Here is a 16321-nt window from a genome sequence, read left to right as displayed (position 1 = left end):
ACAGCCCACCTGATGAAGGGTAGGCCCAGAAACCGGTTGTGGGAGTGGAGCTTGGTTCCCCCCTTTACGACAAGCAAAACAATTTTCTTTTTACTTTTTATTTTTTTTTTAATTTTTTCTCTACTTTCGATTTTTCGAAATTAGAAAAAATACACAGCTAAAGGCAAGAAAATATTATTTAATAATATACACTAAAGCTGTAAGAATTTTGTTCATTTCATATATTTGAGCGGGCCGAAAAACGCTCTTTACCATCTTTTGACGGGAGATGCACTAATATCTCACCGACACTTTACGACATCGTCTGCAGATATAGAAGAAGTTTTGCTTGCCGTATCGGTGAGAACCAGCCCCTGGACAGCCCACCTGATGAAGGGTAGGCCCAGAAACGGGTTGTGGGAGTGGAGCTTGGTTCCCCCCTTTACGACAAGCAAAACAATTTTCTTTTTACTTTTTATTTTTTTTTTAATTTTTTCTCTACTTTCGATTTTTCGAAATTAGAAAAAATACACAGCTAAAGGCAAGAAAATATTATTTAATAATATACACTAAAGCTGTAAGAATTTTGTTCATTTCATATATTTGAGCGGGCCGAAAACGCTCTTTACCATCTTTTGACGGGAGATGCACTAATATCTCACCGACACTTTACGACATCATCTGTAGATATAGAAGAAGTTTGCTTTTGCCGTATCGGTGAGAACCAGCCCCTGGACAGCCCACCTGATGAAGGGTAGGCCCAGAAACCGGTTGTGGGAGTGGAGCTTGGTTCCCCCTTTACGACAAGCAAAACAATTTTCTTTTTACTTTTATTTTTTTAATTTTTTCTACTTTCGATTTTTCGAAATTAGAAAAATACACAGCTAAAGGCAAGAAAATATTATTTATTAATATACACTAAAGCTGTAAGAATTTTGTTCATTTCATATATATATATATATATATATATATATATATATATATATATATATATATATATATATATATATATATATATATATATAATATATATATATATATATATATATATATATATATATATATATATATATATATATATATATATATATATATATATATATATATATATATATATATATATATATATATATATATATATATATATATATATATATATATATATATATATATATATATATATATATATATATATATATATATATATATATATATATATAATATATATATATATATATATATATATATATATATATATATATATATATAGTGCCGTGGTGTTTCAAGTCATATAATAATCAATATATAATCTGTTGTAATTTGTTGTTTTAACTGTCAAAGTCTTGTCAAAACATATATTTTTGGTTATAAATATAAACTGGAATGCCCTGGTCGCACTGCAAGCACACCAATGGACTGACGCACAAAAACGAATCAATCAAAGAAACGCGATATGGTATCGTCTTTGTCAATCACACTAACATTTTAGAATAAGCAGGAGGAGCGCAGGCAGATGATTAGATCGGGCCTTTAAAAACTACGTCTCCGGTAAAAATTTGCGTTTTTAATGTAAAAATGATAGCGCGCGTGTCGATTCTAACTTCATCAAGCGATGAATCACTCCCAAACATTCGTGGCGTTTACTATACATATCTTGCCCAATCATTTATTTTTGATATTAAACTACTCTTGTTTTTAAATAGCTTCTTTTCAAAATCTGCCATAAATATTTCTGCGAATAACGGTGAAATTGGGGAACCCAAAGGTAACCCATCTTTCTGTTTAAATATTTCATTGTTATACTGAAAATAGTTTTGTTCTAAACAAGTTTCAATTATTGTTATTAAATCTGATTTTACTATTATATTAAGATTAGATTTATCAATTAGTTCATAAATAATAGAAGATAATTCATGGGTTGGGATAGAAGTGAACAGGCTTTTGACATCGAAAGAAACGAATTAAATTCAATTAACCCGAGAATACAATTTACTATTGAAAAGGGGAATTAATACCATCAATTTTCTTGATGTTACAATTATAAAACAGTCTAATAGATTACAATTTGATATTTACAGAAAACCCACTACCACAGACACTGTAATACATAGTCAATCACACCAATCCTGGCAAATCAAAATGTCACCCTTTCATAGTTTAATTCATAGATTAGTAATGTTTCCACTGAGCCCAGAGAATTTTAAAAAAGAGTTAAATATTATTAAACAAATCGCCATCAACAATGGATATAAGTGTTCCCTTATTGATAATATGCTAAAGAAAAAACAAAAGAAGATATTAATGAAAAATTTTTATTCCGCTAATTCTAAAGACAATAACAATTATCGACTTTTAAACTACATACCTAATTTAACTAACAAAATATCAAATAATCGCTATAAAATAGGATGTAAAACTATTAACGTAAATAAAAGAAATTTAGGTCAAATTTTAAGTCAAAAATAAGTCGGGTGTATATAGGGTGGATTGCAATGATTGTGATGCCGTGTACATAGGCCAAACAGGTAGAAATTTAGATATAAGGATTAAAGAACATGTAAAGTCTATTAATAATCTCCAGCATAGTTCTGGTCTTGCAACTCATTGTATAGTAAATAATCACAAAATTAATGAAAACTCAATTAAGTTACTATACAGAGAAACAAAAGGTAGACGCTTAAATTACATTGAACAGTTAAAAATACTAAAATCTGTTAAAAACGAAAATAATGTTAACGACCAACAAGGATTTCTAAACACATTTTTTATTACCCATATTGGAAACTCTCTGAACCCACCCCCATAGCAAATATATATATAGTTACAGTGTAGTTAGACAATTAGTTCTTAAAAAACTCTTGAAAAAGGCCTAACAAGCCGAAAGGTATATGTAGAGTTAAAGTTACTCTTATTAAAAGTTTTTTGATACATCTAAAAGCGTGTTTTATTAAAATACTAATACCTAAATACAAAATTAGGGTATACCTGGTGCGTCACGAAAGTGGCGCACCCTTATAACTTTTTATTTTTTCAGACGATCCCCAGCCGATACCAGATCTCATTTTCAAATAAACGAGATTTGATATATTAGTATATGACATAAATCAGGATTGATTGACATATTCAATTGTTTTTGGCCATTTCTCTTTCACCGGAAATGCCTACAACTGTTGATTTTTAAATGACACCCTCGATTTTTTTTACTTCATTCGATAGATGATATATCTTAACATTTGGCACTTTTGTATATGGTTTATTAGGTACTCATCACGATCAATTTTCAATTTTTTCAATTAACACTACTTTTTGATGTAATTTTTTAATATGACGAGATGGTTTTGGTGACCCTTGTCCTAACGTCATATTACGGTGCATTGAATACTTTATACTAAATTAAAAAAAAACGTTATAGACTAACAATAGACTTCTGGTTTTAATAAACATTCATTGCGACAACAGAACTAACGATATTACAGAAAACTCAAGTAATACTCAAGTATACAAATAGAAAAAAAATGTAAAAGATACTCTAATACAATAGGCTTTGCAATTGCCTCCCTTGGCTGCTATAACTCCAAACCTCATGCCAAGCATTTCCCAAACGTCGAACATAATGGGCAGTTTATAATCACCAAAACCGTTATTTAAAAAAAATAACTTCAAAAAGGAATGCTAATTGAAAAAATTGTAAATAGTTGGTGGCAAATTCATTTCACTCTTACAAATTAACCAAGGCATATATTGACATGATCCAAAAAAATAATATGCTCAAGAGAGATGGTTCTGATCGTAAAATTATATTTTAGAAAAATTTACACACCAAATTATTGCAGAGGGTGTTTTAAATTTAAAGTAAAAAGCAAACCCTCGATTAACCCTGTATAATATGCTAAACATCAAAGTTTATATAAAAACTTAGTTTACGAACTAAAGTTGACATAATTACACTATCGGACAAAAGTAGAGCAACACTTCAAGAAATATTTGCAAATCGCGATTTTTTAATTATACATGCATGATAATGTATACAAATACAATAAATTTAAAAACTACAAAGTAGGCTATGAGTATCCACGACAACAATAATTTTTACTAACAAAACAAATGAATTTATTTTGACATTTAGTTTTAAATGCTTAATAGTAACGCGTCAAAAGTAGAGCAACATTCAAATAATTTATTCCAAAGAAGGGTTTTAGCAAAAGTAAAGCCCAAAATAATTCTGCGTGGTTTATTTTATGTATTTTTAAACATTTCTATGCTGGATTAGTAATGCCAAGAGGAATTCCAATTTCAAAAGACTTGAAGCAAAGAGTTGTGAATGCATTCATGGAAGATAACAAACAAGCCGATATTTCAAGACAGTTTGTGTTACCCCGGAACAGTGTATCTAAAATAATTTCATCGTATAATAACAGGGGACACTTAGAAAAGTTGCCAAAATCGGGAAGGACAAAGAAAACAAAAGTAATGACCGACAGAGACATTAGAATTGCAAAAGAATTGCTCAAAATGATCCTTGGAAGTCCGCACCTAGAATTATTGCCGAAATTCCAGAAATTACGGTTGGTATACGAACAGTACAAAGAAGATTAGAAGATGCAAAGTTATTTAGTAGACGTCCAGCCAAAAAGTCGTTAGTTTCGGAAAGAAATAGAGCAGCAAGGTTGGCATTCGCATGTCGGCATTTAAACTGGACCGTCAATGACTGGAAAAAAGTTTTGTTCAGTGATGAAACGCGTTACAAAATATTCAGTTCTGATGGAATGAGACGTGTGAGGCGACCAATCAATACAAGGTTTAATCCTAAATACGTAACACCTACAATTAAACACGGTAAAGGCAGTGTATTTTTATGGGGTTGTTTCTCATGGAATGGGATAGGCCATATACATTTTATTAATGACACGATGGACCGATTTGTTTATAGGGATATCATGCAGAATGTCATGCTTCCTTATGTAGAATGAGAAATGCCATTGCGCTTTATTTTCCAACAGGACAACGATCCAAAACACTCTTCACAAGTTGTTCAACAGTGGTTTAGGGAAAATGACGTTCGAGTTTTGCAATGGCCAGCACAATCCCCAGACCTTAACCCCATCGAAAATCTCTGGGAAGAAGTACCGTATGATCGAATAAAAACGGCGTCAACGATGGCTATGAAATGAAGATCGCTGTCATTTTATATGTAAAATTATATGGTAAATGTCATCGATCGTCATTTCCAAGCCAACTGAACGCCGTTTTTTTTCGATCATACGGTAGAACGTCGTATTCGTACCCAAATGTTTCCAAGTAAACAATCCTTGATAGATAAAATTAATGAAGTTTGGACAAATCTTCCCGAAAATATCATTCAGAAGTTGATTGCTTCAATGCCGCGCCGTTGTCAGCAAGTTATTAATAATAATGGATATTCTATCAATTACTAATGTATGACTTTCAATTATTATTGTTCTTAAATGTGTTAAATATTTTTTGTTGAAATAAGACACAATAAAATTTGTTGAATACAATTTGTTGCTCTACTTTTGTCGCCCCCATTCTTATCAATTTTTATAATCAATATTATTTACCATTTTTAAACTGATTAAAAGTAGACCAAAATAGTACTAGTACTATAGTACTATAGTAATAGTGTAAGGATAGTGTGTTAGTAAACATAGTTGAAAATCACAACCTAATATTTTTTTTTATTCAAACATGAATAAAAATGAACTTTGTTGCTCTACTTTTGTCCGATAGTGTATATACAGCTTGCAAAAAAATTCATGAAAATGGGGCTAAAAATAACAAAACTATAACAATTTAAGTTTGACCAAAAATTTCTCCGTTGCGTTTTTTTTTGTATCTGTGAGTGTAGATCGAAAATAATGTATACCTCGTTATATTGATATAATCTGGTACAGGATTGACAACAGTTGGATCGTCTATTAAATGATAAACTTCTTCGTTACTTCCTCCAGGGAACTCTCTGTTGTCGGCATGTCTTTTTTCCGCTTTGAAAGTTCTCCATTGTCTGGCCACTAACAGCAACAATACGAAGTCGTAATATAGCTTCTCGTAGGTAGGTGGGTGCACCATGTTCATTAGATAAAAAAATTGTTGCAGTCTCATCCTAGTGTCGGTCACGGTCCAGTAACTCGACATAGTATCTTTCAGAAAAATTAACAAAAGTTGAATAAAAATACATATACAGACCGGACCACCGTAGTAGTAACATAGGCAAAACCGGACGAATTAGCGTATACCCGTCCGCCGGATAAAAAGAAAGCGAAAAAATGCGATAAAATAAAAATAGGTAGATATGTGATAAGAATGTTTCTGAATTTGTATTGATTCGTGTTTTAATAGCCAAAACGAATTCATAGATTCTCGCGACAGCTCTCGTGTAAAATTTATTTTTTAAGTAAAATAATGGATGGCTACGAAGTTCGTGAGAAAATTCAAATTGTAAAATGGTATTTCCAAAATAGGTCTTATCGGGATATACAAACAATTTTTCCACAAACTTTTGTAAACAGGCCAATTCCATCTTTACCTACAATAACAAGAGTTATTAATAATTTTGAAACACATGGGTGCGTGTCCCCACAAAAACACAAAAAGCCTGATGTGTTGATTAATGAAGAACAGTAGTTAAAGCAAGTGTTCATTAGTGTTACCGCGGATCAAAATACCACGTTTTCAAGTAATCAAATTGTTGAGGTAACAGATTCTTCACCTAGCACGGTTAAAAAAGTCCTTTAAAAGAATGGATACCCATCGTATAAAGTGCGCAAAACTCAGGAAATTTTCCATGAAGACCAATTTCGGCGTATGGCGTTTTGTGAATCTGTAATGGAAAAGGCCAATTTAGATGAAAACTTTATTCGGCGTATAGTTTTCACCGACGAATCAAGTTTTCATTTATTGCGTCGTCATAACCCTACACAAGTGCGATATTAGTCTCGGGAAAATTTGCACAGATATTTTGAGGTACGCAAGCAATATCCTCAAAAGCTAAATGTTTGGGGTGGTTTTGTAGGGGAGCATATGATTGGTCCAATTTTTATAGAGGGTCATTTAACTGTTGCAAAATATTTGGATTTGTTACAGCAGCAGATTGTGCCTAGAATTCGTGAGTTATTGGGAGAAAGATTCCACAATGTATGGTTTCAACAAGTTATTTGCTACAGCTTACTATTGGGCAAGTGGTATATTTTTATCACTTGTATCAAAATAAAATAATACTTACAATCATAGAATGCAGGATAGAACCCTATATGCATCAAGTAATGAAGAGGTACCTGAAAAGCCAACACGGATATTACCAAGAACCAAATATTTTTAATCCATTTTCTCTTAAGCATAAGCATTGCGATTAAAGTAAGGGAACTTAAAATTGAATAAACGTCCATCCTAATAAACAGTACTATTGCGGCAAATACAGCAGTAATCTGAAATGTAGTAAAAATGTTTCCTGTTATTAAACACTAAAATAATTATATTTTTGATCAATTGACACCAGAGCTGCAACAAGTCAGTTTTAAAAAGACTTAAGTCTTAAGTCATTTCTAAAATCAAAGAGATTTCAGTTTTAAGTCAAATTCAACATAAAATTCAAATGATTTAAGCCTTAAGGGCCTTAAGTCTTTGACTTGAATAATTTTATTTTAAGTCAAGTCATTTTTGTAAAGACTTTAATCGATATAACGTTATTTAAGTCGTTTTTATGACTGATAAGTCTATATTTTTGACTTAAATCATGATGATCTGCAAGTTAAGTCAGTAAAATGACTTAAATCAATATAATTACCCTCAAGTCAGGATAAACAGAATTCAATTTAAGTACCTTTTTTAAATGTTAATATTAATTTTCTTGTATTACCAATTAGAATTTTTCTTACTAGTATCATACTGTTAATTTTTTGTTGGTACAGATGAGACTAAAACCACATAAAATAAAACGGTTAATTTTCAGAAAAACTACAAACGCAAAAATATGTTTTTTATAAAATTTAACCGATTTTGTAGTACTTATTACCATTACAGTTTAGATATCATTGAATACATGTCGATTGCATAAGCTAAGGAATGGAGGATTTTAAGGTACTTTTCAATATATTCCAGATAAATTCCTTTTGTTCGTCTTTCGGGCTACAAACGGAGTCGTAGATTCACTTGGAAGACAACAGATTCACTAAGCACGCGAGCTTGACTTTCATGCATCCGCTCTAGCCGAAGAGCTGGCGACATATTTAGAGAACATATTTTAGGCAAGTAAGAATAGCAAAAAAAATAAAGTTTAATAACTTGTGAACCCACAATCCTAAGTCTGGCTGGGGGGTTGGGGGTATTTCGCTACTGCGCAACCCATAACATTTGCAAAAAAATAAATCCAAAAAACATTCTTTAGGCAACTTGAAATTTATTTATTCTTAAATTTTAGCATCTATTTAACCTAGAAATAAGTGTGCCAGACTTTTTTTTCGGGTTTAAAGTGTAACCAGACCATTCCAAATATGTTTAATTATTATACCGAGAAAACATACTTTAGGCATTCTAAAATTTTTACAGCGTGTTTATTAGATGATATTAAAAAATATGTGTTAATTGCCAGACGAATTCGATGGGATTTAATACTTGCCAGACGCGAATAAAGATTTTAAATGAGCGCGATAAGAAAGTCTTATGAGTATCTATAAGCGCGAGAAAGATAGTTTATTGAGACCCGTCGGCAGCCGATCTCTTATTATACGTTGATACGATGCACAGTGCTTCGAACATATGGCTCTAGAGGACAAAAATCCAAAACTTCTCTTTTATTGTAAGCAATTTATTCAAACTAGGTTTATTTGACACAAATGATGAGTACTCTCATTGTACTAAATGATGATGTTCTTAGTCCCACGTTTATGAAAAAAAAATCTTATAAATAATAATAATGTTGGAGCTGTGTTCCATCTAAGCAAATAATAAGTTATAGTATGAAAACGGTGTAAGTATTAAATAAATTCCTGTGATAAAAAAGAATTGAAATAACATTAGAACATGATTCCTACAATATAAGCCTAATATAAGATAAAAATGTTTTTCTTTAATGAAAAAGAAACATTAATGTTATATTTAATTAAAAAAAAACTTAAGATACTATAAATTTACTTTTAGACAACAAAATGCATAGATCGTAACTACTCTGATTCAGGAGAATCACTGCTGACAGAATCTTCCAAATTTATAGTATCCAAATCACAGGTAGATGAAGTATCCTCACATATAAGATATTTCTGTACATCATTTTCTAATATGTAACTTTTTCGCGTTGTTACTGTTCATTTTGTCGGTATGAGGGGTTCGGATGTTAATAGTTACCTCTTTAATAGACCATATCCATATTATTTTTTTCCTTTTCTTGGGTATGAGATTTTATAATAAATTGAAAGATGGACACTTTTTTATGCGACGTATCGCTCCAACATAGTGGACTTTTTTCAGGCACAAGTGGTGTCTCATTTGACTGGAAGGTTCATCAATATCTAATAAGAACATATTTTTTGAAATACAAATAATTTTGAGTTCTTGTCCTTATGATCAAGCCAAGTATTAGCCAGATCGGCATTGCTTATCAATTTTACTCCATCTGAAAAGTACTATAAAATAAAGTTCGTCGCAAGCAGACGCAGATGAACTATACAAAAATTAAAAGTGTATGAATATGGCAACAAAAATATTCAATAAATACGATATGTTTTGATGTGTTTTTTTTTAAATGCCTTTTTGAAGTTTGTAAACGTAAAATTTTTATACCCATTTAAGAATCATCTTAAAAAATAAATAAAAACTAAACAATCACGAACTTGTTTAGAAATAAATTTAAAGTACATACCTTGTTCCTAACAATATCCATAGTGGCTTTCAATTAAGTACGTACCCGTTTACTCCATAATATACAGAACTACTATGAATGTTATTCTTTTCACTGATGAGATAATGATCGCAAAATTTATTTTTAGTGAAAATATTTGCTAACAAAAACGCTGTTTATGAAAAATAATATACAGGATGGTTGAACATTGCAATAAGTATAAAATTATATATTCAGATATTAGTAAATTTTAACTTATTTTTTGATTTTTGTCCATGGGACGAAGCACTGTGCGATGGTCCGACGGTGCTCTGATTGGTCATAGCGTTTTCGCGCCACTTTTATTCCGCAAATATTTTACTTCAGCCCGTCATCGGACCCGTTCATACGATAACGGACGTTTCGATACTTTTTTGACAAATTTAATCTAACCTTAATAAAAATATAAGTAAAATAGCAATATCGTTATGGAAACGAAAATATAAAATGACATCAACGTATATCCGATAAATGGAGGCATGAAAATGCAATAAATTTAAAAACTGCGTAATTTTCTAACCAATCAAAGTCTTTAAATTCAACCAATAAAATTAATATCGTATCAACGTATCGTCGGACAACGGATGCATGAAAATAAAGCTTAACGCGACAAATAATCAAAACCAGTTCTGAAAAACTACAAAAGTTTTATTTGCTAGTGGTATTGAGCATTGTTTTTTTATTCTGTTACTTGGCTGCCGCGAACAGTTTAAAAAGGAGTACTGCTGTTAAAAATTTATCATAAAAATATATAAAAATCTGACTTAAGTCCTTTATAATAAGACGTAAATCTTTTTAAGACTTGAGTCTTTTAACTCAAAGTAATTCGAACTAGCCTGATTTTTTTTGTAGATATAAACTACTTCAAATCCTGAGTAGCTAAAATTTTGGTAAATAATTTATAGAAAATAGGTAACATGGTGATTCTTTAATAAAATTTAAATTGTTTATACCAAACAGTAGTTTAGTTTACCTAACAACATTTAGTTTACCTAACAAAATAGAAACTTTATTAATTTTTTAAGCGGCTATGGGGGGGGGGGAATTATCCCCTCTACACCCCATATCTACGCCCTTGTGATTAATAAGTGATAATCATTTAAGTGATTATCGCTTGGTGGCCATATTGTCATTTTTTGAACTATTAATTCAGAAGTCATTTCTGCCAGTTCCACAAAATATCCCGTCAATTCTTATTACAAAATGGCAAAAAAATGTTTAAATGTGTGTACTTTAAAACACTAAATTTTACTTTTACACTAGACGCGCGTTTCGCTAACCATGTTAGCATCATCAGCAGATATAAGCTGCTATAAACTGTCAGTTTATAATGCTAACATGGTTAGCGAAACACGCTTCCAGTAAAAGTGTTTTGGTGTATTGTGGTGATTTAGTGTTTTATTTAGCTGTGTAACACCAAAGGTTCCAACCCTCAACTGTAATATGTACAAATATATATACTTTATTTCGTTGTATAATCTTTTGAATACAACTCGATGTTTCGGAATTACCTAATAATGTTGCCTGACACTCAATGCGATACAGGCAACACTATTACTCCTCCTTCCGAATCGTAGTGTTGCCGGGTAACGCATTTCGTGTTAGGTAAAAGTATTATTCGATAATCCCGAAACATCTTGTGGTATTACATTCGACCTCTGAATAAAAAGATTAAGGAAGGAGCATAATGCTATCCATGTATTTACGCATGGTGGGCGGAAAAAGGACTCTATAGGGTGGGAATCCTTGACAGTTCTGTTTGACGATTCATTTGACACATTTGAATTTGATTTGAAATGTTGTGGCTTTGTCACTCTTTACGGAGCTTATTTTATGTTATTTGTTATTTATTCTACTACTGATAGTTATAAAGATAGTAAATCTAGAAGGAAATTGTGGCAGAACTTAAATTAACACTCACACTATTGTGATTTATTGAAAAAGACTCTAAAATAGTTGATTGTGTAGCGTGCGGTAGATCTCGGTCAAAAATTGAGTGAAATAATGGAACAACTTTTCGCTAGTAAGTGACTATATAATATACATACGTGTAGTAAACCGATTATTTATGAAATTCACTTAAAATAACTAAATTATATATTTTTTCTTCCATTTTTGCTTTTATTTACTACTTGAAAAAATTAGATGTCAAATAATTTAGATACGTCAATTTGACTTACCTGCTTCAGTAGCATATCGGATGTTTGTGTTAATAAATCATTATTATAACTTATCTATTTTTACTAGAATTTTATATTTTTATAACAATTTTAATAACTACCAATCTTTATTCACAACGTAAAATAAAACAACAAATTATTGAGTCTACCCCACGTCTACCCTACATCATAGTTTTACACTTTTTAAATAAAATTAGAACGGCACTGATAAACCGGAATTTAAATCGGCCATATTTGATTCCCATCGCGGTAGACCTAAGATTTTTGATATGCTCCTTCCTTAATCTTTTTATTCAAAGCATTCGATAAACACTCTCAATTAAGGTTGTCAGATGTCCGTGATTTTCCCGGAAATGTAGTTAAGTTGTCCAGGATCCCGGAATTTCATTACACTAGGCATCCCAAGAAGCGTCAATCAAATTGTAAAACCGAAGTGGAATAGACAGATAAAAAACGCAGTGGAATAGACAGTGAGATTTTACCTCAAGTCCCATCTTGTAAAAGCCAAAATTGACAAGGAATTTCAGCATATTTGCGGCGCTGTCGTGACAATTCTTGTAATCGATGTTGGGGAATATTACGTCTGGTCTCTTGGCAGGCATGCCCCTCGCCAGTCGGTAGTTCATCTGCCTTATCTGCACCATGCGGAACAAAGTGACGGCACCGGTATACAGAAAAGACCAAGCAACTTTAGAGAATTCTGCATAGCGGTGTCCGTATTTGGATTCGTCAAAACCTATCCATTCGGCGCCGTTTAGAGTCACATTGTAGTGATAATTGCCTTTGTCCTGTAAACATAATTATAGTTCATTTCAAATAAACGTTTAATCACGTGATTAAGCTTAACCGGTACAGCGTTGCCCACTTTTACATATTTTCTTTTAAACAAAATATTTTAGGAAACAAAAATAAAATAATTATAAATTAATTTAATTTTAAGATCCCGTTCAAAATATTCTAATAAAGTTACAATGAGTTTTTTACGGCTATTAAGCTCTTTTGTACAGGGTGGGCCAAATTGTGTCTGGAGCTCAATTTTTGTCAAAAACATGATGGTGAAAACCGCATATATCAGATATCAGTTACCATTTCGTAGTTATGGCATGTTTTTCAAAAATATGCATTTTTAACAAATCGCTGTAACTTTTTTGCTATGGAAAATTTTGTATTTTTGTGAAAACATTTCCAAAGCATCTTTTTACGTAGAATCTAATGGTATAAGTAAATGTTTTTTTAAATTATTAATTTAAGAATTATCAACAGAAAATTTGATTTTTTATATGGGATACCACTGTATATTTTTAATTTATGAAAATAATTTAAAATTACATTTCCAAAAATATAGCACACTTGATATTTTGCTCGATTCCTCTTCGAGATATAGAGTTTATAAAAATTCGCACACTTTAAATAAGTAGGCTTTGAACGGCGCCGGCTGTAATGCAAAAAAATTCTAGCTGTGAGCATCAATTAAAACGAAATTAATATTTGCAATGACAGATACAGAATTTTATAACATTTTAAACTATATTTAACCAATATCAACACATTTAAACTATATCTAATAACAATAAAAATAAATAGCAAACCAAGATATGAGATTTTGCTACAGGTGTTCGACATATCGACCGTCTTCTGTTATGGACAGATGAGGCCGTTTTTGAACATTTCTTGCGGAATTCATTAACTCAGTGAGGATGAAAGATACCCTCTCATAACTGCTAAGTATTTCTAACTATTGTCTGGATTATACGGGCAATTTAAAAATAAGAACCTTTACTTATTCTTCCGCAAAGATATCCATAGGATTAGACACATAGGCACTAAGTCCGCGGCCTCGACGGCCAATGGCTGGGATCTTGGTGGGGGATCTGGATCTATTCAATTATTCTTTAAATTGGCTGCAAAAATTTGCTGATAACTTCAGCGTTCTGAGGCGGTGCCTCGTCTTGCTGGAAAAATATGTTTTCGAGTTCCATTAGGGGCATATCATCAATAAGGGGTCCAAAGCCTACTAATTAAAAGTGGCGAACTTTAAGAAATTCTGTATTTCGAAGGGGATTATAACAAAATATCAAGTGTGCTATATTTTTGGAAAGGCAATTTTAAGTTCGTTTCAGTTAATTAAAAATATGCAGGGTGTCCTAAATAAAAAATCAAATTTTCTGTTGAAAACTATTAAATTATTAATTTAAAAAAAAATATACTTAGACCATTAAATTCTACGTAAAAAGGTGCTTGGAAAATGTTTTCATAAAAATACAAAATTTTCCATAGCAAAGAAGTTACAGCGATTTGTTAAAAATGCACCCAAACACTCTGTAACTCCGAAACAGTAACATATATCGATGTGCGGTTTTCACCATCATGTTTTTGATGAAAATTGAGCTCCAGGCACCGATATTAGTTTTCGTCTATCTCCTATAGAAAAGGGTGTTTCCCTTTAAAAGCGTCCAATTTGATCCACCTTGTACATGTACCCAGTATTTACTGGGTTAAATTGAACCGTTTTCTTAATATTTTTGTTTAATATATAGATATACTCACGAACTCTCCTAAATAATTCCATTGGGCATGTTTACCGTAAAGGTGCATATAGCACAATCTTAGTATAATAAGTATTTGGTTGAAGACGGAATAGACGTAGATTATCGTAATCGTGGTTTTTCTTCTAGTGCAGCAGGCCACACTGAGCAGAATGGCGAAAATTAGGTTAAGTCCGCATAAATCCATAACGCAGACGTACCATCCGAGCAAAAGAAGGATTCTTTGAAAATGCACTTCCAATATTTGAAAAACCATATTCTTCACTATGATACTATAATACAGCATTTTCATCCAACGACTACCTGTATATTAATAAAATAAATTTCTGTATTATACGGGGTGGCGCCTATTACACGACGCGGAGGCTTCGATTACAATACCGGAGGAACGGTAGTTTATATCGAAATGAAATGCTGGGAGCTGGGAGCATATGTAGATTATTTGAAAGCATTTTATAAAAATACTAAGAGACTCGGCCACGCGTTGCTGTGGCTAAGGTCAGTGATGGGCAAGTACCCGGTATATTGGGTAAATACCCAAAAAGTCAATAAATAGTACGACGTACATACGACGTACAGTAAACATACGACACGGAGTATTATAGCTAAACGATTAAATTTTCGCAAATTGTAAGTGTTGCGTTCGTTGAAGGACTATTAGAGCTACAATTTAAAAATATTTTTACAACATACAGAGCGTTCCAAGTAAATAAAAACATATTAAGTTGTATTTTTTTAAATGAAACACCCTGTATATTATTACATTTTTAGTTTCTACGATTAAAATAATGGTAAATTTTATTAAGGTTTATCACACTTAAACCTTACCGTTTTTGAAATAATTTCAATTTTGTGAAATTGTAGTAAAAATTTTAATAATATATAATAATAATTTAAAATGTCAATTTTCCATACCCATGGAAAAAAATTGATAAATGAGGTCTAAATTATAAAAAATGCATTTTCTACAGAAACTTGAAGAGATAGGTAAAAAATGATATAATATAATTTGATAGACAATTAAATTTTGCATCTGATTTTCCTAAAATACAGGGTGTTCCATTTAAATTAAACAATTTATTGCTGTTTATAGCTGGTAATTATTTAAAATAAATTTTCAGACACTCTGTATAAGATAATATAATTTGTATTATTTCAACACAAAATTTAGTAAATAGAAATACTTCAGTACAATATTTGGTTTTAAAAACTTAATTACGCCTAGAGAAATCGAGCATTAAAATTATAACTGTATTTTGACAAAAACCTAAATATCTCAAAAACGGTATGACTAAAAAACTTTATCAAATTTACCTTTATTTTAATCGTAGAAACTACAAATGTAATAATATACAGGGTGTTCCATTTAAAAAAATACAACTTTGATATTTTTTATTTATTTGGGACACTCTGTATCTTATAAAAATATTTTTAAATTGTAGCTCTAATAGTCCTTCAACGAACTTACAACTTGCAAAAATCTAATCGTTTAGCTACAATACTCCGTGTCGTATGTAGTGAACAACCCTGTATACTCAATCATACCCAGGTTTTTATTTTTTTTATTTCCCTATTGTAACAATTTTTAAAAACAATTTGTTGTTAAATTAAAATTATTGAATTACTAATATTACTATTAAAAAATAGGGGTTGATGGCAGAAGGGTGAAAATTTAGGGTTGTATGAATTTTTTAATGCAACTCGATACCAATATTTTTTAATGCAAC

At 31.2% G+C, this 16321-nt stretch overlaps 1 protein-coding gene across 1 annotated transcript in view; it reads right to left on the bottom strand.

Moving 5' to 3' along the window:
• LOC115874409 (piezo-type mechanosensitive ion channel component-like) overlaps window positions 1–16321 on the bottom strand; it is a 160363-nt gene that overhangs the window by 79435 nt on the left and 64607 nt on the right. The window contains exons 14-17 of the mRNA XM_030889573.1: window positions 14596–14897; window positions 12531–12836; window positions 7220–7421; window positions 5864–6137 (exon numbers count right to left, since the gene is read on the bottom strand). Coding sequence (XP_030745433.1) covers window positions 5864–6137; window positions 7220–7421; window positions 12531–12836; window positions 14596–14897 — 1084 coding nt within the window. The remainder of the gene's footprint in view (window positions 1–5863; window positions 6138–7219; window positions 7422–12530; window positions 12837–14595; window positions 14898–16321) is intronic.

Source organism: Sitophilus oryzae, unplaced genomic scaffold (genome assembly GCF_002938485.1).
Source record: "Sitophilus oryzae breed Bouriz unplaced genomic scaffold, Soryzae_2.0 scaffold_1275_pilon_pilon, whole genome shotgun sequence".
NCBI classification, from domain to species: Eukaryota; Metazoa; Arthropoda; class Insecta; order Coleoptera; family Curculionidae; genus Sitophilus; species Sitophilus oryzae.
Note: the sequence above shows the minus strand (reverse complement) of the source record. Positions and strands in the feature narration are given on the sequence as shown.